At 38.9% G+C, this 25,930-nt stretch overlaps 1 protein-coding gene across 1 annotated transcript in view; it reads right to left on the bottom strand.

The window, feature by feature from the left end:
• The window catches only part of si:dkey-40c11.2 (drebrin-like protein), a 77,171-nt gene that overhangs the window by 2,924 nt on the left and 48,317 nt on the right, over nt 1–25,930 (bottom strand). Inside the window, exons 4-15 of the mRNA XM_036597894.1 lie at nt 24,917–24,991; nt 9,044–9,181; nt 8,849–8,926; nt 7,912–8,063; nt 7,750–7,804; nt 7,581–7,655; nt 7,062–7,167; nt 5,352–5,831; nt 4,804–5,205; nt 3,304–3,387; nt 401–516; nt 213–267 (exon numbers count right to left, since the gene is read on the bottom strand). Of these exons, the coding sequence (XP_036453787.1) occupies nt 213–267; nt 401–516; nt 3,304–3,387; nt 4,804–5,205; nt 5,352–5,831; nt 7,062–7,167; nt 7,581–7,655; nt 7,750–7,804; nt 7,912–8,063; nt 8,849–8,926; nt 9,044–9,181; nt 24,917–24,991 (1,816 nt within the window). The remainder of the gene's footprint in view (nt 1–212; nt 268–400; nt 517–3,303; nt 3,388–4,803; nt 5,206–5,351; nt 5,832–7,061; nt 7,168–7,580; nt 7,656–7,749; nt 7,805–7,911; nt 8,064–8,848; nt 8,927–9,043; nt 9,182–24,916; nt 24,992–25,930) is intronic.

Below are 25,930 nucleotides of genomic sequence, written 5' to 3'. Positions count from 1 at the left end.
TGCAAATCCCAAATAAGAAAACACTGGTGAATGTCAGAATCTTTGTGAAAACTGCATAAGTGAGTATTAAGAAGAAATTTCTAGTTAAGAACAGTTGGTGAGTGAGGCCCAAAGTCATCTTATTTTTATTCATTTAATTCATTTTTACCCATTTTTCTTCTTAAATTACCATGGCTGTGTATGAGCACAAACTCAGAAAAGGCAATGCTGACCTGCTTGGTAGTCATAGAGTGCTCGCACACACAGGAGTCGCCTGCCAGCTGTTAACTGTAGGAAAGAAGCAGCTTGTTTATGTCTACAGATTTAGCACTTTTGCATTTACTGTTTTTTTTTTTTAATGTAATGAATGGCAAAAAAATGAAACTACACATTGAGGAATTGTTGGGTTTTGAAAACATACCTCTCCGTTCTCTGATGCCTCTATCTGGACATCCTCTTCATCAGTCTCCTCACGATTGACTATGTAAGTACACTTCTCTGGTGTGCTTTCCTCAGAGGAATCAGCATATTCCTTGGCTTGATGGAGGACATATACAGTACAGTCCATAAGTAATTGGACAGTGACATGTTTGCTTGTTTTGGTTCTATACTCCAGCATGAGTATGTGTAAATTTCACCAACAGTTTTGTTATTCATCAGTTTCATCATTGCCGTATCTGTGTGATCAAACATACACCTGGTAGGAGGGCATGAAAATCTGAGCAATATCAATATCTATAATACCAATCATAAGAATAAAAAATAGGAGGAATACTAATAATTTGAGCGCATGGCTATCCAATACACAAGTGGATGTACTTATTTTATATGCAGATTAGTACTAACAAACGCTGCAGCTATTATGTTCCATTTAAGGACATATTACACTGCGCTTTTGTGTTATACTATTGACACCACCCAAAAAATAAAAGAAGCATCTCATACACTGCAATCATACAGTGTTTAAAAGTGTTATTTTAAGAAAATAATCACACCGCACAATCACATCGTTCTACAGCCTTTTTGTTTTGTTTATTTTACATTTTATTCTTTCCAGTCGTGGTATTATGCCTGCCCTTGATTTCACGCACTGAAGCCGTGCTTAAAACTCCAGTTTAATGAATGAGAGTGGTTTGTACATAAGTAAAGGTGGTCAGATCTGCACTCTTTTTAGGCTACTTCGATGAATAAGGGTTAATGGATTTGAAATAATCTATAAAATTAAATTGCAGGATGTCAGCTTTAATTTAAGAATGATCACATTTATACAGGGTGAACCCTATAGGTATCAGAACCCTTATAAATTATAGATATTACAGGTTAGAAAGCAGCCTTACATTCCAGAGCACTTAAGCAACTGGCCAGTTGGCTGCTTATTAGTTTCTTGGCCAGCGGAGTGTAATTGGTTAATTACAGAAGAGCTAACAAAAGGTGTAGATTTGACTCTAGATTTGGCGTTTTTATCTGTAATGCACTGTTGCTGTTGGTCCTCCACATAAGGACCAAAAGAGTGTCAATGCCACAAAAGAAGGCTGTCATGAGACTGGAAAGTCAGAAGAAATCAGTCAGAGACAGAGCCAGAACGTTAAGTGCATCACAATCAGGTACATTGTTAAAAAGCCAAAATGTCTGGGCGAGCTTAGTAAACAGCAAACAACCACAAAAGATCACGGGAAACAACAGCAAATGGATAACCGAAGAATATTTTAGTCATGATGAAATCAGCATGACATCAGGCAGTTTACCACAAGATGCATCCACTTGTTGTGGCTGTAAAGACAAGGTTTCAATTTTCTAAAATATGCACACCAAGTCTTTATAGTTCTGGGATTAAGATCTGACTGGAATGCTCAGATCCAACCAAATGCTTCAAACTCAGGGTTGGATGTACTTGTGTGTGCAGAGAGTGCAAAATGTGCTTTAAATATTAATTAATAATTTAACATTTAATTTCAATGGGTAGAAAATTTATGTTCGATTTAATAAGGCCAGGGGTGAAAAAAGCACAAACTATACTTAAAGCCACATATCATGGAAAACTAAAACTGGTAACACTGCAATTTGATAGTCCACTGTGGACACTTTGCAGTTGCTCAATCTGAGTTTAAGTAACACTCAACAAATATATGTTAAATGCAACTGAACTTGAAGTTGAGTGTGACAGGTTCTATTAAATCTGACCCTAAACCTAAACTTAAATTCAACACAAAACCTAAACCTACTCCTACACCTAACCCTTACTCTAATGTTGCTGATAATCAACTATTACCACAATTTGTTAATAATGTGTCTGTATTTCATCAAAGTCCCTAAAATCCTTGTTTTTATGAAATATGAGTTTGCTGTAGTATGTAAACACTGATAAAACTTCATAACATATTGTTCACTCCTCTGTCCATGCAGTTCATATATGGAAACTAAGCTGCATAAACAAGCTCTCTGTTTGTGTGAGGTCATCAAAACTAAAACATTTAAATATATACAGCTGTTCATTCTACAGCAGTTTAGCTCTGCTGATTCACATGAAAAGGACTTTTTCAGCCTGGATTGCTTTCTGAATGAGGTACAATACAGGACAGCCAATCAGAAAGTAAGTGTTTTAACAGATAAAATTAAGAGTCAAGACTTTTTAAAAAAAAATTGGGAGTAAATCAAACATTGGGCATGAGCTGATCTCACACTGTGTAACCCAGCTAATCACACAACATGCAAGTCTGCCTACTAACTGCGCACTATATTTGCAAGGTGCAGGGTTTAAAGAGCAGCAGAATGAGATCTGTTAGCAAGCTCAGAATAAAACAGAAAATGAAAGTTCAGTGATGAGACAGAGACATTCATAAATGAAGTTCTTTCTCACCAGAACATTATACAGGGGTGTAATTCTTCTCCAGCTCTAAAGATTCCACTAAATATGCATTTAAACTACTGATGATAAGAGTAAAGGCAAAAAAGGCCCCTAAGCCAGGAACTGAAGGTGGCAGCATACTAAAGGGCATCATGCTAGAACATGTCTGCTGATGTTACAGAATATAGGCAGTCATCAACTGCAACCATGCATAGTCATTTTCTTTAAAATGATGCTAATTTGTCCAATTACTTATGGTCCCCTGAAATTGAGGAACTATACATGAATAGAGATATCATTCCTACATGGTTCACCCAATAAAGTTGTAAATACCCTTGAATTTCAGCTGATATTCTGCACATTAACCTCAAAGTCATTGTTATGTCTCAGTGTGCTGGAATATAGAACCAAAGCAAACAGAAATTCAACACTATATGGTATCATGAAAAAAAAAATCTTGCTTAATAATATTACATTACCTGTACCATTCTGAAGACATACACCATTTTGGTCTGGCTTTTCTTCTTCAGTCACTCCATTCTCAGATGCCTTCACGCACTCCTCTGCAAACATAATGACAGAGATGTTAAAATACATCACAACCACAAACCATCCAGAACCTCCTCATATTCCATGTACAAATCTCATTTCAAAAAAGTTGAGACAGTTTGTAAAATGCAAATAAAAACAGAAAGCTGTGATCTATAAAGCCACACTGACCTGTATTTAAACAAAAACAACACAAAGACAAGATATTCCATGATTTAAAGTTATTTTTTTGTAACTATTCGTTCATTCTTTGATGCCTGCAACACATTCCAAAAACCCCCTAAAAATAGCTTAGCCGGTTTGCATTGGAGTCCCTGTAGTTACTGAATAATAAGTCTTAGTTTGTAATAAGCCTGTGATTTTAAGGGGTTGAGACTCAGAACGCTTTGATATGTTCAGGTGATGCAATATATCCAGAAAAGACCTGGAGCAAGGATGGGTTGAGGCTCAGCACTTGGCCAAAAAACAAGTCAGTGAAAAAACGATTTAAGAACAACACTGCTCAGCAAGCTGTTGCTACGATTTTAGGTGTTTCACCCTCTACAGTGCAGTTTCACTTTAAAAGGTTTCAAGGAATCCAGAGAAATCTCTGTATAAATGGCAAGGCCAAAAACTACAGCTGAATACCCATGACCTTCAGTTCCTCAGATGGCAATGCATTAAAAATGGGCAAGCTTCTGTGATGGATATCAGCACATGGGCTCAGGAATACTTTGACAAACCATTGTCAATAAACACCATTCGACACAGAATCTATGAATGTTACAAATATAAAAGTTAAGAATGTACTATGCACAGCAGAAGCCATAGGTCAACATTGTCCAGAAACGCTGCTGACTTCCCTGAGCTCGAGCTCATCTGAAATGCACTGATGCATGGTGAAAATGTGCTGTGGTCTGATGAGTCAACCTTGCAGATTGTTTATAGAACTAATGGACGTTGTTTTCTCCAGGCCAAAGAAGAAAAAGACCATCCAGACTGTTACCAGCATAAAGTCCAAAAACCAGCCTCTGTCATAGCATGGGGGGTGTATTAGTGAAAATGTGTGGTGCATTATGAAGCGCAAAAATGACAATCAAGGTCCCATACAGACTTGTATAACATAAAATTCCACTTCAAAACTGGATCAATTGGTGTCTTCAGTCCTCAAATGATTATTAAGTGTTGTTCAGGAAAGGTGATGTAACACAGTGGTATCTGCTACTCCTGTACCAGCTTTTTTAAAATGTGTTGCAGGTATCAAATTTGGAATGAGTGTATATTTAAAAAAAAAAAGCAAGACGTTAATAAGGTGAAATATAAAATATTGTGTTATTGTACTGTTTTCAACTTAATACAGTTCAAATAGAGTTTAGTAATCATTCATCTTGTTTTGATTACCATTTTACATTTTTTTTTGGAACTGAGATCTGTACTATTGTTCTCCTTGCCTGTGTCATCTGTAATGTCTGCCTCAATCTCATCATCTGGGAGTTCCACCAGGGCTGGTTTTTCACTGGCCGAGGCTTCAAGCTCTGCTTGGTCCACACTTGCAGTAAACTCCTCAGTCTCTTCAACCAGTTCCTGCTCCTGCTCTGGTTCTTCATCCTCTGTAGGCTCCTCTACCTCCACAAGAGAGCTGACCACAGGCTGGACTGGCACAGTGGGCTGCTCGAGTTCAACTACATCTGGGCAGCTCATGGTTGTTTTGGTTTCTGAAGGTGGGGAGGAAATGGTGCATGGTTCCTCTGATTCCTCCTCCTCCTCTTCCTCTTCTTCAACCAGCACAGCCTTGACTGTGAAGTCCATCTCTGGCTTTAGTTCACTCAACATGCGGGTGTTGGCAACAGGTTCTGAGAAAGAAGTTTGAAATAAACTTAGTTTTTCAATACTACAAAGACATCTGCAGTTCTAAACTGCATGCTTAGTAATCCGTATTTTCAAATAAGCATGCCCATCACTAAAAGAACTTATTCAGTATAAACGTTTTAGAGCTTACCCTTAAACTGAACTGGACTCTCAGGCAGGGGTGCAGTAGGAGCTTCTGGAAAAGCAGCAGGTTCCTGCCTGGTAACACCTGGGCTGGACGATTCACTCTCAGCCATGCTGGCCTGCGGGCCTGGAGATACAGGGGGAGCGGAAGCACGAGAAACAGGCAGACATGGTGGGGAGGACTGTGGAGGAGGTGGTCTGGAGACTGGTGGGCTGTGCAGAGAGGCCACAGGTGGAGCAGACCGCTGAGCCGGTGATGTAGGAGGAGATCTTACAGGGGTACGAGGGCATGGAGGAGACGTGACCGGACGGAAAGTGGGACTGGTGGGGGACATTGCCCGATTAAAAGGGCTGGTTGGCGTGCGAGAGAAAGGGGAGGTAAGAGTGGGGCTAAGCGGAGAAGTGGAGCCACTGGCAGCACTGGCCCGCTCGAAGATGAAGGCCGTGTCTGTCAAACTGCGCTGGTAACGTCGGAATGGAGGCTTGCCTGGATATTTTATGATGAAGAAAAAAAAAACGTATCTATTATATATTACTATGTGTTTAAAGCAAATGTACAAATTTTCCTCTACTTCAAAATGTCGCTGATCAGCCAGACATGCTTGCTTGTTTAGTTTTGAAGCTATGAAGCTAATATAGAATAATATAGATAATATAGAACATACTTGTGTACGGCTTCATAAGAACTTCATAAGAACTTCATACCTAAATCATTTTACAGTCATGTTACTAATCATGTCAAGTTGTTGGGTGATCTCAAATAGATTTGGTATGTTTGTGGTACCTTCAGTCAGGGAACACAATTATTTGTGTTCACAATTAAAGTGTTTTCTCTCTTTTTCTTTCTCTCTCCATTTTAAGTCTTGCATTGAATCCACACATTTATTTGATTTCTTCTGTTTAAAAGTTGCTCCTTTCTCCTGGGAACTTAATATGTAGTGTACCTTTAAAACTCATATAAGGTACACAGTTGGACCTTAAGGATCATGTTGTACCTTTGCACTGCTTGTACCTTGAGAGACTAATACTTACTTTTCTAACAGTGTGTATAATATTTTTATTATGTTTCCCTTGGCATGTATTCAACTTATAAGTTGCAAGTAAGAATAAGTATAAAATATTTATTATTGCATACAAATTAATAAGACCACCAAAAAAGATTTTGATTAAGGGCCTCCAGATGTTCAAGCCTTGGTCACATAATTAAAAACAGGAGTAGAATAGAACTTGAATTTGGTCTGTATTAGGGCTGAAAGATTAATATTTTTATATCAAATAGCAAGTTCAACAGTGTAATTTTCAAATTACAAGAGCTGCAATTTTAATTCCTCCTACATTATTAACAGCAATGAACTTCTAGAACTGTGTGCAAAGGAGTTAGACTAATCCAAAGCAACCAGTTTTCAAAAAGTGAATATTCTGGTCTTCTGCACCAAAAGAAAAAAAAAAACAGGTCTGGACTTGAATTCATAGAAAACAATCACAATTTCAATCTGAGTTGCAGTACTGGGCAGTAAAATCACAAAGATATTTTCCCCAAATCATTCAGCCCTAAATTGTACTTTAGAAGCGGTATACACAATGATAAATGGTTTAATATAATATATTATAATATATAAAAACCACTGAGCCGGTCCTGTCATTTGAAGTAAAGGGGAAAAATGTCTAAATGAGATTTGTCATGGAGGTTTAATTCATGGTTTAGAAAGACCCTCACCTGAGCGGGGGGATACAGGGCTGGAGGAATTCTGGGATGATGAGGACAGCTGTCTGAAAAACTCCCGTGGGTTCATGGAACGCTGAGAAACCAGTGCTGCTGCTTCCTAGTGGTGGAAAGAGAATCAGCACCAAATGAGCTGAATACTGAAAATTACACACTACATATACTACTAATTATCTTTGGAAGTGGATAAAGCTGGGGATGCGGGAAGGTGTTGTAAATAGGGGGTGCTAAAATTTTAAACAGCATATACGTCATGCGAGTGGTGACGTTTTTCCATTTGATTTTTTTTTTAATCTTATTTACGGCAAACAGAACGTACGGCAACTCCTCTCTTAAACAAACACACATAGACCTTTGCTACATTCAAAGTCTTTTAAAGTTCAGATCTTTTTTGTTATTATTATTATTTTTAGCAGTAGAAGTCAATCCTGAAATCAGGGGGTGCTGCCAGACCCTCACCACCCCTACTTCCCACATCCCTGGATAAAGCCTGTTCATTTAAAAGACACTCACAGCAGCTTTCTCTATGGACTCGCTGCGTCTGAGACGAGCCCTCATCTCGTCTTCATGCTCTCTCTGCTGCAGCTCCTGTCCATCGCACACATACAACTCCTCAATCACTATGCAGTGAAAATCAGCATCTTCTCTTTCAACACATAGAATCAGTCACTTTAATACTCACCCATCGAGTCTTTTCCCGCCTCCTCGCTTCTTCTTCAAGCTTGGCCTCCATTCTCCTTTAAAAAAAAGTCAACAAACATTGAAAATAGTAACATTAATTGTTACATTCGCTCAACCAAGGCAGTATCTTGTGGTTCATTCAGAATGCGAGAGATTTGCTGACCTTCGCTCTTCAATCATCTGCAGTTTTTCATCCATCTTCCTGTCCCTCTCCTCTGCCTCTTTCCTCTCCTGCAGGACTCTCTCTCTCTCCCGGCGCCTCCTTTCCTCTGCAGCCTTCCTCCTCTCCTCTTCTTTCCTCGCCTCTTCCTCACGCTGGCACATTGGTTACAGGTGGATTAGTATTAAAATAAGCTAATGCATGGGAAGTGTAATAGCAATGAACTCCTTGAACCATAGGCTTAATATTTAGTTATTACTCTTGTAACTCCTAATTACTGTATAGTTACTATGTAATTACTAGGATATTACTACTATAAACTACTAGAAAGTAATATGTAGGTCATGTAAGGAGGGGAACTGAAGTGTAGGGCCACAGATAGACTCTGGTACAAGTGGATACAGATCAGACACAGCAGTGCAGCTGGAGCTTTTTTTTAAAAATACTGTGTGCACTCACTGTCTACTTTATTAGACACACCTACCTCAAACTATTCCTTCAACGTAAAACAGGTTTTAAATAATGATTTGACCATTTTCTTTAAAAAAAAAAACACTGTTAAAAGCACATATTTAAACTCTTTGAGCCCAAAGTCACGTTTAAACAGCTGCAAGGTTTGAGGGCTGATGAGCGACCACAACAGGAGGATAAAATGTGTGGGCCTTGGTGTTCTTCCTATTAAACTAGACCTTTTGTCCACTGTTCCTTCAGTTCCTTCAGAAAAATGGCAAGAGCTTCCTATTAAATATGTTAAGTTACTGCAAACTGACAAGGTAAAGATGCTCATTTACTAAAAAAAATCTTGTGTCCCCAAACCTGATAGGCAGAGTACGTGTACAGGACAATGGATGTATTCAAAATTTAAAAGGCAATGTTTTCTCTGTATTTCAGACTGAAGAGATACTGCAGAGAGTCTGAAAGGCTGAGGGTTTGGTTGTACCTCTGCTCGTGCCCAGAAGGAGTCTCTGTTAATCCGTTTCATCTCCATGGCAGCGTTCGTCTTCCTGTAGTTCGTGCCCTGTGAATGAGGTAAGTGAGCTCAAGCAAGGAAATCAAAGCAGCTGTGCTTCACTTGTTGTTCTCAACAGAATAAATATTTCAGTGCCATTAGTTTTAATGGTGTATGTTAAGGTACCACTGTCTCTTCTTTCTCTGTCGGTCTTGAGTTTCTTCTCAGTCTCTCCATCGGCGGACGCACTTTTGCCAGAATTTCTTCAACCTTTTCCTCTGTCACGTCATCTGTACTAGAGGCGCTGATAAAAACATGTGCCTCCTACAACAGAGAGAGAAGAAATAGTCACTTACATCAGCTCAAAGTGTTTTGGAATACAATTCTTGGATTTTCATGTTTGATAAAAGGGAATAAAAGAGCCAGGAACTGCCAGCAGGTCCAACGTTTTATTACTCACATCTATGACTTAAAAATACATCCTGTTTTCATTGCAGGTTATGTAATTACTGAATAGTAAGCCTGATGTAATAAGCCTGGGATTTTGAAGGGGCATTCTGGCCTAAAATTAGCATTTAATGTGTTATTTGACATGTTATGCAGTATTTTGTACTGCACAATTATATTTCACAGACTCATCACTTTGACAGAATTTAGGATTTTGTATCCTATATGTGTGTTTTGTCCCAAAGTGTTGTGTTACTACAATACCCAGCAAGCTTTATGCAAATATATGACACAATTATTGGGAATCCCTACAGTGCTCAATGTCAGTAGTGCTAGTTAGCATGAGTGATGTACAAACACTCACCTCAGTTGGTTGGTAAACTTTATTCTTTGTTAAAGTGATAAATCAGAGAACTGGCTAGCTAGTGCAAAAAAATCAAACAGCCAATCCCCAAGTATTCATGACAAAGCATTTGTAGTCTTTCACAGTTTACTTTCACCTTCAAGATATATCATCAGGAGGTGGTTTTAGTCTTGAAATAAAAAAAATCTCACTCTAGCAGCTACTGCTCATCACTGTAAGGGGCGAGTAGACATGTTTACAACAGATGGAGTGATGGTTACATTTTTCATTTTGGCCAGAGTGTCCCTCTAAAGTATTAAAAAATAGCCATCTTTGGGTCAAAGCATCACAATGCAACCAGCCAAACCATCATATCTCAACATTTCTAAACACTTTCCAGCTCTTATAGTTCAAATTCCTGAGACAGAATGAAAAAAAAAAACATCAAGCAACCTCACAGTTAAATACCAAGAAACGAAACAAGAACTTCAAGTCTGCCACCATGCATGTGCAAAGCTATGAGCTGGTGAACTTAAAGCAGACAGTGACCAAATAAACAATTGTAGTGTCAGTGTGGTCTAAAGATTTAAAGCCATTTTCACTGTGTTCTAGTGAAACACATACAGTCCTGTGGGTCTGGGACAGTGCTGTGGTTGAAAGCGGTAACAGTTGAGTATGAAAGCTCTGTTTGCTCTCAGTGAGCTTTTCATACACTCACATGGGAAGCCTCTGTATTTGCATTGGCTTTGCAGGCCTGCGCTAGAAAACAGTGTGAAATCTCACAGCGGTGAGAAGATTAGAGTGACAGTGCTGTTGTGAAATCATCAGTCACCATTTTCACCTGCACTTCTTTCCTCATAGCTCTAGCCACTGGGACACTAACTGATCTGTACAAAACAGAATAAAACAGGTTTTTTGGGATAGTGAAACTTAAATTTGCTGGTAGCCAGTGCTAGCAACAGGATGCTGCTACCCCCATACTTCACTGTTAGGATGGTGTTTGTTGAGGAATGGGCAGTATCAGATTTGCATCACACATAGCGCTTTGAATTTTGTCTCATCTGACCACAAATCTTGTCCCACATTTTAGCTGGGTCACTCAGATGCTTTCTGGTAAACTCAAGACGCTTTCATGTGTTTTTTCTCCCTCTCATACAGGCCAGTTGTGCACAGAGCTCACCTAATGTTTTGTATGTGACTTTGATGTTTGGCTTTTACTTTTTTACTGGTTTGTGTGGCTGTTAAGTTGCACAGAAAATATGCTTTACAAAACTTGCACCTGTAACTAGTGTCATTAAAGGTTTCACCATTTAAAGCTAGCCTAGCATTGAAAACAGAGAGGTTGAGAGGGTGGGTAAGTTATAGATTGCCTGTCTTCTCTCTGAGAGTCTCTCTCCCTCTCTCATGCTTTCTGTCCAGTGTTTCTCACATACTATACTTGGAGAGCCCCCCGAAATATACTGACAGTCACCCTAGCATATTTTATTCCATTTGAAATTAAATAAGTTTGGATACTGTATGTATTTGAATATTACCCAGCACAATGCTCCGCCCAGGTTTAGTTCAGACCTGTGGCAAACACTGCTGTCCTTTTAGAAACACTCCACTCTACAAGTTTCCCAGATGAGTCTTTCTGTCAGTCCCTCAGGCCACATGCTCATACAACAGACTTGTTCACTTGAGCAATATTTACAAAAAAGTGCTAAATCGCTGTGGTCTGAATCAGAGATGACAGCAATATGAGCAACAGAAAGAATGTGAAAGCAAAGTAAGGAGTGGACATTACATCAGTGTGTGTGTGTGTGTGTGTGTGTGTGTGTGTGTGTGTGTGTGCATGCATGAGTGTTGATAATTTAACAGTAATATAACAGTGTAGTCACTATAACAGTAACTAACTGTATAGTTACTCAGTGACCACACTGCAGCCAAACACACAGTTTAGTCATACACACACACACACTTCAGATGTTCCGATGGCCGTCACAGTAAATGCAGAAGTGTATCAGATGTTCATGAGGCAGAGAAACGAGCATAATGTTAGTGCTCTGCATTAAATCTCTATTGTTTGTGAACAGTGATGAAGAATGGAAGTTACTAGGAACCAGAGGAACTGAATCAAGTTCATTTCTGGTCAAGCATGCCTCTGTCTGTCAGACGTGTGGACACATTTGCATACTTAAAAGTAGCTCTGAATAGCATAAATACACAAATGTCTTCAATATAAACATCCTCATAGGTATTCACATTAAACATGGACATCTGTGTATATTTGTAGAGTCATCTGAGGATCTGTCCATGGAGAACACTGAATCACTAAACAGTCATATACTTCAGAAACTCTTTGGACATGGGTAGGAAAGTAGAAATACTACATAAAACCTACATTTTTCAAAAATAATTTTAAAAATTGACTGAAAGTTTCCATTTGGAAAATGAAATATTGAACAGTATGACCTAAAAATGAAACATCATCCAATAAATTAAACTGTTGTAAGAATTTATAACATCAAACCAGTTTAAAGTGAAAAAGTGATTTAAAATGAAACATTTTAGTTACATTTAACTTATACCCACTACAGCATATCCATATGTTGTATTTATGTCCAGTTAATATTTCAGCACAGTTCAATGAGTCTGAAAGCAGTTAGACCCAATAATTAAGATGCAATTTAAAACCTAATGGAGAAAACTTAAAAAAAAAAAAGTTAAATAGAAGTTTTTGCTTGAATGTTTTCATTAAAATCCATGAATGTGACCAGACAGGCCCTAGGTAAGTTGCGGTGGAATGACCCTAATAATAAACAGACCTAATTGGTGCTAGTTCAATCATGCTAACTGGTGTCCAGTAGCATTAATTATGAGCCATATTAGCCTGTCGTTACCGATACATTATTAATCAGTGCACAGCAACGCAGATAGTATTATCTTGAAAGGGTGCGAGATGGGGGAGGGGTGGAAAAGAACGGCTGTGGGTGTGCCTCAAAGCCGCACGTCACTGTGAGTGTTGGCCGCAGTTCAAGGCCTGCAAAACCACAGCTTCAGAATGGATTACAGCACTTCTAGTGCTCGCTCACAGCAGGCCCAGGCTGCTCCTTCCACACCCTCCACTTTCTTCATGTCTAAAAAGCTTCTTATCCTTCACAGCGACAGCACTAAGGTCAGAGAACACAGACAAGTTGAAACCAACAAAGTAATCCACATTAAGCATCCTATCACCAAAAATACTTCTTTCCTCTCCTTTTTCCTTCTTTCATCCCTCTCTTGCAGTAGGAGGAGGGCAAATGACTTAACTCTGTTATTACTTGCCTAGATAGACAGCGTTTAGCTTGCAGCCCCAAGGCTCAGGCTCAGCAATGCTAACAGAGGCAGCACAGTTAAAGTTATAGTTCACCAAAAATCACATTTACATAATTTTGTCCTTATTACAAATATAGTCTTTCAGACAAAATGTTTGATGTCTTAAGTTTCCTTCTTTTGTTTTGCACTGGAAGGCTAATAAAGGAGCATCCAAAGTCAAATATGGCAAACATGGCCTGCATATAGACTTTACCTGGCCAGCAGCTTCCCTCTTAGAATGCATTGTAGATGGCCTGCCAGCCAGTTCATTGCAGTTTTTCCTTTCACGTTACAGTGGCAGCATTACCGTAAACTTGAACTAGACCTTCATTAATTTCCTGAGTGCCATTTCGTCGTGATTACAGCCAAAGAGCAGTAATCACGGTTGACAGTTAAAACTGGCGATTCCAAGAGAGATGGAAATTAGAGCCATACCAAAAGCTTGTGCCTCATACGTCAAGACTGGAAGAAATTTAATATCAACAGATATTATAAAACAAAGCACAGACATTACAATAAATATCCAGGGGCCAGGGGACGAGCAGGCAGAGAAATTACAGCAGCTGGAGTCTCAGCAGTAGCCTTTTGCACAGCAAATTAAATAGTTCAATAAACATTAACTTCTCTATACCTTTGTGCTTTTCATATTTTGAATTATTTATGAATCATATTTTGGCAAAGTATGACTGGTCTGCAGGTATTTTGATGTGGTTCCATCTAATAGCACCCCCTTGTGGAGAATTTTCTGCCTGCTAAACATGAGTAATGAGGGAATGAGTAAGTCAGTCAGTCAGTCAGTTAGTTAGTTACAAACCAGATCCATGAGGTACTTTACATCTAAAAAGTTTGAACAGCCCTGGCCTAATGTGCATAGTCGACCACTAATACAAGCTTATAAGCTTCCATTAAAAGAATTGAAAAATGCCTAATTCATCACATACTTGCCTTAAATCATGTCCAATTCCTCAGACTACAAAATGGCTGCTACCACAGTTAATAGCCATGGAACATACACCTCTGTCCATTTTTATTAATAACAGTAAGTCACAGAGTCAGAAAGCACATAAAGTCTAGTAGAGATTACTTATCAAATCAACATGCTTTGAAGCAAGTATGCAATGATGTAGACATGCATTTAGGTTTGCCCAGTGCTAACTGGTGGGATGTAAGCTTCTATTACTTGCTAGCTACATTAGCTTCATACCTCCAATGCAAAACTAAATAAACAAATTCAGATATCAAATATGTCTTCGTTGATCAACTACTTTGGGGTAAACTGGATGAACTATTCCTTCAAGAATGGCATACAAACTAACCTCATATGGAATTCCAGGTTCCAAAAGTTCAGACTCATACTTGTCTCGCCACTTGCTGCCCACAAAGTAACTTGTCTATGCCACCCAAAATGCAACCAATTCCTATACACTGCAGTAATTAGTTGGTAATACTATCATTTTTTTATATGAGTTGTTAAGATTATTTGAACAACATGTGAGTCAGTGGCTTCCCTATAAATGAAAGCACACCTGTTGTATGAACCTGGCACTCGTGCCATACTCTTCTGCTAGCCGAGACTCGCTGTCATGAGAAGAAAAACAAGGAGTGGCTAAAAAGAGAGAGAGATGATAGAGAGAGGTAGCTAAAGGGGTTTGAGAAGCCAATGAAGCACTTCTTGCTAATCCTTTCATTGATACTCTGACAGAAGTCAAGAAGCAGACAGTGATGGAGGATCTGGTTTTAACTCTTCCCACCCATGTCAAAAAAGGAATTGGACATGGATACTGAGTTTGGCAAACGTTCCTTGTTGGGAATGTCTATATGAAGACACGGAAAAGAAAATGTAAACTATAAAGACATGGAAAAGAAAATGGCCTGAGAATTAAGTGTATACACCTACTGCAGAATGACTTGATACAAATTCTGATAGTGTCTTGTGTATCAATGCCCATGCGTGATCTTCTCAAAAGCTCACAGGGCCACGTATGAAGAACATGGGCCAAGAATGAAGGATATATATACTCACTACAGAATAATGCAAGTGCAATAAATGAAAACTGTTTGTACTCACAGTACATGTCCAGGCAAGTTCCAGAAACATTTATGGGAATCATGGGATGTGAACGGATGGAGGTAAAGATAAGCAAAATTTCTTAAGAATTTCTAAAGCAAATACAAAGGGTGCTTATATTAGTACGTGAGCGGAGTGTCGTGGAGCGGAACAAAAAGCAGCGTGGCGCTGTTTTTGCCTGGAGTGATGATCGGCTATTTAGAAAGAGTGACAGTGCTCTCGCTACAGTATTCAGCCAAAACATGAGGAAAGACTCACCTCTACGACAATGCTAACTACAGTATTCTACAGTATCCCTATAGTATTCTAGCTGTTTAAATACAAGCATGATTGTATTGAATAAGAATGAACTAAGAACTACAGACATGTATTTTTTTAGTTCCCACAAATAATTAGGCCTTATCTGAAGGCCATTAAGGCCTTGAAGGTTCCCAACTGACAGCATTAGCACAAACAGTACAAGCCCACACTGGAAATGATCATCAACTGTTACCTACAGTTCTACAGACATTACATATAAGTAGGTCTTCCATAGTTTCTGGATTTGTTTACCTCAGCAGTTTTCTGAAACTATTGTTTCAATAGTTGCACATAGACCTACTGGGACTCTATGATGAGATCTATGTAGCATGAAATATCAATATAGCATGTTTAACTAGTTTTTTCTTTCTTTTTGTTATCAGTGTCACTGTATTTTGCTCAGTGCTTGGTGCTGCTTGTGGTGTGCATGTGGAAAAGCTAGGTTTGACCTTAGGCGCTGCTTCTGTGCTGCAGTGCTACGCTGCTCCTACAGGCTGTGTGAATGCTCTTATCTGTTAACATGGGTGCTGAAATGAAAAATAAGATGTTCTGCATTACTCATGCCATGCTTAGGTAAACAGGCCATGTATATCCAATAATATCCAATAATGTACCTGCATGGCACATTTGTTTAACACTTTTAACGTTACTCAGATAAAAACATTAGTTTTATAAGTGTCTTGTTTAATAATATGAAATAAATGTATTGTTAGAATGAAGAATCGACAAGGGCCATTATAAGAGGTGCATAATACCAAGACTTACAAGACTACATGATACCATTAAGAAAGGTCAGTCTGCATTTTCCTTCTGTCTATCACATGAATTAAATTTTCTAAACTCTGACAACCATTGGTTTACTTTCAAAACAGTAAAAAATGGTTCTGGGGGTATTTCACAAAGCAGGATTTCTCAGTTAGCCAGATAACTTGAGCCCAAAGATGAGGACTGTCCAATAGGAATGTCCCTCAGCTGTTTTCCTATTGGATAGGCTTGACTTTGGGCTTAAGTTATCTGGCTAAACTAAGAAATCCTGCTTTGTAATATACCGCCTGGACACTCAAATCTGTCAACATGTTTTGTGTCTTTGTAAAATGGTTGTTTATTTCTTATGTGTCGTATCTGTGTTTGTGTTTTATGGGTTTAGTTTAATACGCTTTGTGACTGAACACTTTTATATGTGATTTTGTTTTTTTGCCTGTGTGAGAAGCATTGTTTATTTTAATTAACATCAACCTGCCCAGGGACTGCAGATGAAAATCAGCCACCTGGCTTAGTCTGGCACATTTACATTGAAGTGAGTGAAATAATGATGTTGATTAAAAAACACAAACAAAGTAAATTAAGTAAAATGGGTGAGAAGGAAATGGAAAACCTGATGTTTACAGAACACTTTGAACAAGGAGAAAACTGCTGTTATTTTACTCCACCACAAACTCAGGGCCTAATGTATGTACGAACACAGGTGCAGTGCAAAGTGTGCACTGATGCAACCACTACATGCACCTACTTGAAATTAATGTTCGATTCACTAAGACTGCAGTTAATCACTCAAAGTGTGGCCCCACCCACTAACTGCTCTGAGGCACTGAAATGAGCTATCAACAAGCTCAAGACAAAACAGAAAATTAAAGTACAGTAATGAAGAAAGAGTCTTAATTAATCATGGTTTTCCCCACCAAAATATTCTACAGAGATGTAAAGTTATTCCAGCTAAGAAAACATTGTTTGTGAAGCAATATCACAGTCTATTGTCCACCCCGTCTTCTCACATCCGTACTTCTAGTCCCGAAAGTCTAAGTAGTGTTATTCTAAATAGTTTTTCCCCTGTCTAGCTGCTGTGCCTGCTGTTATCGTTAAAGGAAGTCTCTCAACAACACATATTTTGAGACTCTAATGCAAATTTACGCCTAGTTTTGAAAGGCGTTTAGTAAAACTGTCACAAACCTGGCCATTGTAATCTGCTCAAACTTTAGTAAATCAAGAAGTATATGTAATCTCCTGCATGTGTAATATCTCCGCCCACTTTTTGTGCAGTCCTTCCACGTTTGGCAAGGCCCTCCCACAAATGCATACGCAGGAGGAAAAGCATGCACATGGCCCAAAAACCACACGTTTAGGCTTGTGCGCCAGTTTCGTACACAACTGGCAGAATGCATCTGATTTCCACATTAAACTAAAGCAAAAGGCTTAGTACATCTGGTCCACAGCCTTTAAACAGTGTGGTTGTGCCTCATGTATCGATGCTCATGAAAGGCCTTCTCAGCATCTTAAAGGGGCATCAAAACATGTAAAAATAAACAGAGGGCCCTAATTTGTCATGCAGAATTTGCCTGTTGCAGAATGTTTGTTACCGAGCCTGGTCACTTGAAAAACGTATAAAAATCTTCACAGATGCCCAACAAAATTATAAGATTTATGGTGGGCAATGGTAAAACTTAACCCTGCCCACTTTTAAGAGACAGAAATGCAGCTGTATCCTTAATTCACACTGGTTGATAGCTGCTGCCCCTGTTCACATGAATCCCTGGCGTCCACCACACCTCTTGGCTTCAGCGGACTCTATCCAGCACTGCCAAGAACAATAAAAAGCCCAAGCTAGTGCCATAAGTCTCTAGTAATCATCTATTAATTCCAGTTACCGCTCCAAACAATGCAGACAGCCATGACCTCACCCTCAAACCCTGCGCAATAAACCCAGGCTTTATTCTGGAGGCAGCAAAAAGGTGACACTGTGAGAGCAGATAACAGGAAGTAGGGTGGAGGGACCTGGCAGATGTTCATGCATGAGAAGAATGCTACATACTGCAGGCTGAGTCAGGCACACTTGCAGGACTGGACAGTGTCACGAGTCATATGTGAGTTCTGAGCTAATGCTGAGCAGATCCCACGGTAAGAAGTGGTATCACTTTGCACTGGAATGTTAAGTCTAGAAACAGGCTTCTTAATGTGTCATGCGAGACCAGGTTGGTCTGGTGAGATGTTGCTTCTAAACAGCTGGCAGTCACAAAGGGGGCTGCTTGGATATGTTCAGTAGTTCAGCTTCTCCTATGTTTTAGAACATTTTTCAATCTATACTTGGAATGAAAGTGCCCATTCCCAGTCCTGGTGATCTACTGCCTTGGAGAGTTTAGTTCTAACCCTAATTTAACACACCTGACGCAGTTAATCAATGTCTTCAGGAGCATCTGAATAGAGCCAGGTGTGTTGGAACTAAACTCTCCAGGGCAGTAGATCACCAAGACAGGAACTGGGCATCTTAGCATATGTGTAGATGCAAGTCCATAAGACAGAGAACCATAAAACATGCACAGCGGCCAAGAAAGAAACTAAGTTCAAGCTGAGTTTCAGAAGTGCGTACAGGTAATGTATGATCTGATAACTAGCTTTGTCTAGTTTCCTCCCTTTCAACATCTCCACCTGTTTTGTATTAGGAACTACTAATACTAAAGTCCTGCTGGTCACTTGCAAAGGCTCTCGCTGGTTTGAGTGTTGGGCCATGTCTAGGCCTAGTTTGTGATTTACCTGCTGCTTTTGATACCTGCCTATTCATTTTCTACTTATGAACAGCCTGCTCTATATTAGCCAGTTTGCCTGGACTGTGTATTAACGTAATATAATGAACAAATTCATCCAGTCTCCATGATTACTGTGAGACACACTGTAAAACAATGGGTGCAAACAGAACAGACTTTTTTTGTGAAATGTTCTACAAATGACAATATTTTAGTTGCACCATAGGATTCAATATATTGAATAGCAAGAGTCGTATCATAGACTTTAGTCCAACACATTAATCAGATTGCTACATCCCCAACACACTCACGCACACTCATACACACACTGGGATGGGATTTTACTAAGGAGGGGAGTGATGAAGGGTCCCACTGCATATATTTCACTACTTGTCAGAAGAGAGGGAGTGAGAAAAGAGAACGGATGACATTCTTCACATGCCTCTGAAGCTGACCGGGTGATGCCTTTATAAGGCAATAAGAATACTAGGGACCTTGTGTGTGTTCGATAAACTCATAAAACTCCTCTCCGTGATTATGGAAATGCTAGGCAAACATCGTCTGGGTGCAGAAGCCATGGGAGACCATAGACTGTGTCAACACTCTCACGACACTCTCACAGCTTGTCTAACTCAGCTCTGAAATGAGGAATTTACTCAGCGTCTCAAAATGCGGAGGAAGTCAACAGTGCGACCAAAAAATAGCTTTTTGTAAGCCATTCAATAAACTACCGGTTAAGAGGGGGGTACAAGATGGGCAACTTATACATACTAATTTTTGCTGGTTTGAGGGATAGTTAATGAAACCACAGGGCAATAAAGGAAAAGACACTTACAGCATGCCTCCAAGCAAGTCCAAGAGCCATGCATGACACACACAGGACAATGACGGTGGGCCAAGACAGTAGTAAAGACTGAGCTGAATTTCTAAGTCTTTCTAAAACAAATACAGTATTAACCTTCGCCAATCTTATTTACAATCTTATTTATGATTATGATCTTAAGGGTCCTCAAGGGTGACGGGTGTCTGGATCATGTCTGGATATACTTTGGCTGGATTCCATTTACACTTGGCCGATGCATTTCTGCTAATGTAACTGTATACAGATAACAAAAACGCATTGTGTTTACACTTGTGTTCAACGCAGTTTAGATCTGTCTCCCGCCCTGCAAATGTGGTTTGCATGATCTGACCATAATGCGATCACAATGCGTCCTCTTCAAAATGCAGGAGTGCATTTGTTTGTGCTGTGTCTGTCAGTGGCACTGCTCAGTGGCACCGCTCAACAATAGAGCAGAGAGAAGAGGAAAAGACTGCTTTAGCTTTGCCTGGCACCAAGCAACAAACAGGCACACCACACATATAGACAGAGGAAGGAAACCAACTGCAAGTCGGAAACGTTGGCTAACAATAGAAAGTGTGATTGTGTTCTTGTGGCAAAACACCTCTCAAAGTGTCTTTACAGACAGCTAGAAGTGCTCTGGAAATGAAGAGCTGGGGCTATTTCTGGAGCATGCAGAAGGCCAGGGACATACTTGTCTGTTTTGTATCTTGACTTGCTTAAAGAACACGATTTGCCTTTCTTTCCAGACCATTCAAATACAGTCAAAGCATTTACCTTCTATGTACTATAACCAGAACTTCACTTGGACATCAATTTGTTCAAATGTACTGGGCTCTGACTATTCATGTCAGTTTTGATGAGGTTTTGGGAAGTTTGGTTAATGAATTAACTTGTTAAAGTGGAATTTATACTCAATTTAATCATTTGTTGTTTTTTTTTGTTTGTTTGTTTTGTCAATCTGTTTTGATTGCCACTGCGATTGTCACCAAGAATGGTATTTAACAAGCAACATCATTAGGAATGTGGACTTTTATTTTGTCTCCAGTTGAGTTGGTGGTAGTTTTTGGTTAGACTGCAGTTGAGCTGAGACAGAATTTTTTCAGGCTATGGTCAACATGAACAAAAATCTGTTGGGCTAGAGATGCTTTGGGACAGAATTTTGTTGGGCTACACTCTCACAAATAAAGTTTCCGAAATAGTTCTGAGTAAAACCTTTACTTTCTATAGAACCTTTAAATTATGTGGAGGTTCCTAAAACTTTTAAAAGGTTCTCCACACACATACACGTACCTACACACACCTCATTTACAAAACTGTATTTTTAAAGAACTGTCTTTTGAAAGGTTCTTTAGGGAACCAAATGCAGTTCTTTGTATGGCATCATTTAAAAGACACCTGGCACCTTTTAAGGGGAAATCTGCATAATTAAATGGTTAAGATGTAAACAAAGTCATTCAGAATGGTTTGACATGGAATGCTATATTCTAGAGAAAGTTACTGAGCCAGAATTGTTCGCAGTGGTGGTGATAGGAACCAGATGTCTAAAGAATTTAAAGCCTTTAAAAAAGCTATATCACAAAAAGTTACTGCATGAAATGGTTATAAATGCCTTGCTTGATTGCATTGCTTTATGATACTTTTGTGATAAGATTTTGGGCTAAAATATTGTTTTTTAAAAACATTCACGGTGGAGACGTACATGCAGGGTGTTGTGAGACAAAATAATACCCAAAAAACATTTTTTTTTGATTAACTGCTAATTTACAATTATCAATATTACATATAAATGATTAGAAGATGTGTACATTCACTGGTCATTTTGGATAGTAAATAATATGGCTATATGTGTTACAGACATAGGTGGTCTCTACCACCTTTCTTGTAATGAGTCAGTAAGTTTCCTTAAAATGCACCATTAACAACTGAATTATGTAATTTTTTTAAAAATCAGTGATATTCTGCTTTAAGAGTGTACAGTCAAGTACAGACAGAATTTTATCAGGTTACAATCGGATTCAGACTGAATTTTGTCATTTGTCATGGACAAGTTTTGTTAGACTACCATTGGGTTTGGACAGGATTTTGTAGTGCTACACTGGGATTTGAGCTCTATGTTGCAGATAAATGTGGGAAGATTTTTTTTGGGCTGCAGTTTGATTTGGGTGGACCTTTGTCATGCTAAAGTCAGGTTCAGACAGAATAATGTTGGGCAACAGTCAGATGGACAATTAAAGTTCAGACTAGAATTTAATGCCTGTTTGAAGCTCTAACTACAGTTTGGCTGTTCAAACCCGTGCAAGATAAAATGCACAAGTCGCAGCCTTTCTCAAGTGGTTCTGTAGAAACAGATGAAGCCTCTTAATCGCACCCTAAACAAGTCCATGCCAGATGACTTAATCTTTTTTGCATGTTCATCGCAGAGTGCTAAACCAATCCCAAACAAATAAAATCTCAGGCACACACACCTGCGTGCTTATACACGAAGCAAACTTGCTAGAACGAATATATGCCAACACGAAATGGCTATATTGAATGTCTCAGATCCATCATCACTCTTTCCACCCTCTTATCCAGAAGAATAGTCATTTCATCCCAATGGAAGATGAGAGTACGCTACACAATGACTTCACTATCATTTCATGTCTCCTACTTCCCTCCTTCTTTCACTGCAATGTTGGCGGCACTTCTGTTCTACAGCCGTAGGCTTGTGCCATCTGCATTATACTCAACATAATACAAGTTTCCATCCAAACCAGCAGTGGCTCCAAGCAAGAACAAGGCCCATGTACACTGAATGTACCTGATCCAACTATGTACATAATTCCCACATTAATCAAATGTCACATCAACACAATTATTGCCAACAGTAAAATGAAATACAAAGTAGTGTTGATGTGGTATACAGTGAGTCAGAGACCACCCTTCATTCATTTAATTTCAAGTCTAAACAGACATTAGGTACAAGTTATTAATTTTTCAGGAGATATTTCAGAAGAGATTAGATATGAAACAATCCACTTGCATGAGGAAGGAGAAAGTCAAAATAAGTGAAAAACAGGAGTTTTCAAAACTGGAGTTCAAAAAATGATTAAAAGATATAGAGAAAATGAGACTCCTAACAATTGTGCAAGACCTGGCAGACCACCAAACTGAAAATCAAGCTTCACTCTCAGATCCACAGGTGTTTCAGTCCATCCTCCCACAACTCAAGACAACTCAACGCTATGGGTCTGAAAGGATGTGTAGCTGTCAAGAAGCCATTACTGAGAAAAGGAAACAGACAACAAAGAAGCTGCTGGTGTTCTTAGAACAATGGACTGACCACCCCAGAGTCCAGACCTCAACATCACTGAATGTGTTTGGGATTACTTGGATCGTGAAAAGTGCAACCAACTTCTAAGACTGAACTGGAAGTGTTTCCCTGCAGATTTTCTTGAAAACCTGAAAGCAATTCTCTCAAAAAGAATGGAAGCTGTAATAAAGGCAAAGCATGGACAAACAAAAATGATATTATATATAGTTGTTGAGTTGTTCCTGATGCTGAACAATGAATAACTTGTACTTAATGGCTGTTCTGACTGGAAATTAAATGAATGATGGCTGATCTCTGACTTTTGCACAGCACTGTACTTCACTAATGAGGAACGTACAAATTTGAATCAAGTAAACTATAATGCATTCGTTTTGTCAGTGTAGGAAGAGCTGGTGTGTGCGCACATGTGTATTTGTGTGCACATCTTCCTGCTCACTTGCATCGTGTCTGGCTTTTGTATTCACAAGTGCAGCATCAAGACTGTAATTATTCATTTACAGAGAAGAAAGCAAGGGAAAAGAAAGCCCACAGAGAGACAGACAACATTCCACAAGGATACAAACACAGGATGTATATGAGAGAGAGAGAGAGAGAGAGAGAGAGAGAGAGAAAGAGAGAGAGAGAGAGAGAAACATTATTGCCCCCTTACTCATGCTTGCCCTGAATACTTCCAAATGCTGAAAGTGCAATGAGCTCAAGCTGGCTCTGTGAGGGAACTGATGGGGGATCCAAGTACCCACACTGCAGTTACGCAAACACAGACCTCACTTACTGTTAGAGAGCTAAACCTTAAAGTATGTTTCCTGGCATTGCAGTGATAGCTCAGCAAAAATCAAATTTACACAGTTTTCCACTTTCCCCAAAGTTAGTTAATCAGCCAAAACCTTCTTTAGTTTTGCACTCGAGTTGTGAGGCTAATGCAATGAACAAGTAACGGAAGCTTATACCCACTGGTTAATATCATGAAAAGTACATGTGGGGAATTCCACCAATTTTTCAAAATTTCTGCATAAATAAATGATTAAGATGTGAACAAAGTCATTCAGAGTGGCTGCTCCCTTCCAGAGAAACTTACAGAGTCAGAATTGTTCACAGTGGTGGTGACAGAAACCAGACGTCTGAAGAGTTTAATGCCTCACAAAGCTCCCTTACAGAAAGTTATTACAAAAAATAGTTAAGCATATGTTTTGATAAGGTTTTGGCCTAGTTTTAAAATAGATTTATGGTCGAGGGAAACATGCACATCAAAACAGACCCCAAAGAAAACTTACTTTTCAGATCTACAGTACCCTCATTAAAATTACATAAAAACTCATAAGACACATGTTCACTGGTCAGTTTGGGTAGTAAATAAAATGGCTATATTTGTGTTGTAGACATGGTGACACCTGGTTCCTATCACCACCACTGTAAAGGAATCTGAGTTGGTAAGTTTCTCTACAATTAACGTTTCACATCAAACCACTCGAAATGACTTTGTTTACATCGCAACCACTGAATTCTAATGAAATTTTTAAATATCAGTGGAATTCCCCTTTGAATCATCTCATTGGCCACAAAGCATGGTGTTATTAAATATTATCAAAGAGACTTGCTAATGTGGTTTCTGACACTATAAAATGGACAGAAGTATATCACATAGTTAGAAAGCGCAAGTCTGTTTAACATTAACACAATATGGTTTCAGGTTAGTGTGCAATGATGAAGATAAGCACTTACTGAGGTATCACTTTAAAGAAGGACAGAAAGATTATGGAAATGTGTGGAAGGCTTTTTAAGTTTAGTGACTGGGTGAAAGAAGCAGAGAATTTTCTGAGAGAGAGAGAAAGAGTGAGAGAGAGAAAGGGAGGGAAAGAAAAAGAGAAACAGATAAGAAGAATGTGAGTTGGTTACCTTGAAGAAGTTTTTGACTGCAGGTACGTGGCTCGCGCATTCCGTCTGTCGAAACTCATCCACATTCTCTCCAACCTGCGAAATTAGAGAAAGCCATGGTTGAACTGAATATTTAATTAGAAATAAACTCACCAATTAATGTTAATACATGACAGTTTCAGTAAATCACAGTAATTAAAGAACAACAAAGACAATTTTTCTGTTCTGCATAATTAAATTTTAAGTAAGATTTAAAAGTAATTCTGAGTGGTTTGATGCAAGATGCTCTGGTCTAGAGACAATTACAGAGTCAGATTTGTTTGCAGCAGTAGTGATAGGAACCAGACGTCTGATATATTTAACTCTAAAGGTTCCCTCACAGAAATCTATTATATGAAATAGTTCCAAATACACTGCCTGATGTTTAAGACATTGATTGTATTTTTTACAGTGGTTTTGGCCTAAAACCTATTTTTAAAGTCCATTCATGGCAAAAGGTTACATGCAGGACATTGTAAATCAAAATAGAACCCAAAGAAAAGGTATTTTCTAGACAGTAAATAAAATGGTCATTCTAGACAGTAAATAAAATGGCTATATTTGTGCTGTAGCTGTTGCAACTCCTGGTTCCTATTACCACCACTGTAAAGAAATCTCAGTAAGTTTCTCTACAATTAACCATTTTATACCATTCTGAATGAATTTGTTTCCATCTAAACCCATGAATTATGCAGAACTTTTAAAACACCAGTAAAATTCTCTTTTAATTTTTGCTCCTGTAGAGGTCAGTTATTGGATTTCCAGGCCAGTTATTGGAGCACACGTTTATATGTTAGTAATTCAGCATGTAGAACTGAATAAACATCACTGTGCACATTCACAAGCATCCCAAACTTGCTGCACTACATACTACAGATGACGTCAAACAACTGTTCCAATTACAAAGAAATTTTCAACCAAGAAACTCATGAGTCAGCACTAAATCTGTCTGCTTCATCACATATTCACATTCATCAGATATAACAGTTCGCTTTC

Source organism: Colossoma macropomum, unplaced genomic scaffold, assembly GCF_904425465.1.
Source record: "Colossoma macropomum unplaced genomic scaffold, Colossoma_macropomum, whole genome shotgun sequence".
NCBI classification, from domain to species: domain Eukaryota; kingdom Metazoa; phylum Chordata; class Actinopteri; order Characiformes; family Serrasalmidae; genus Colossoma; species Colossoma macropomum.
The sequence above is the reverse complement of the archived record's forward strand: the minus strand, read 5'-3'. Positions and strand labels throughout refer to the sequence as shown.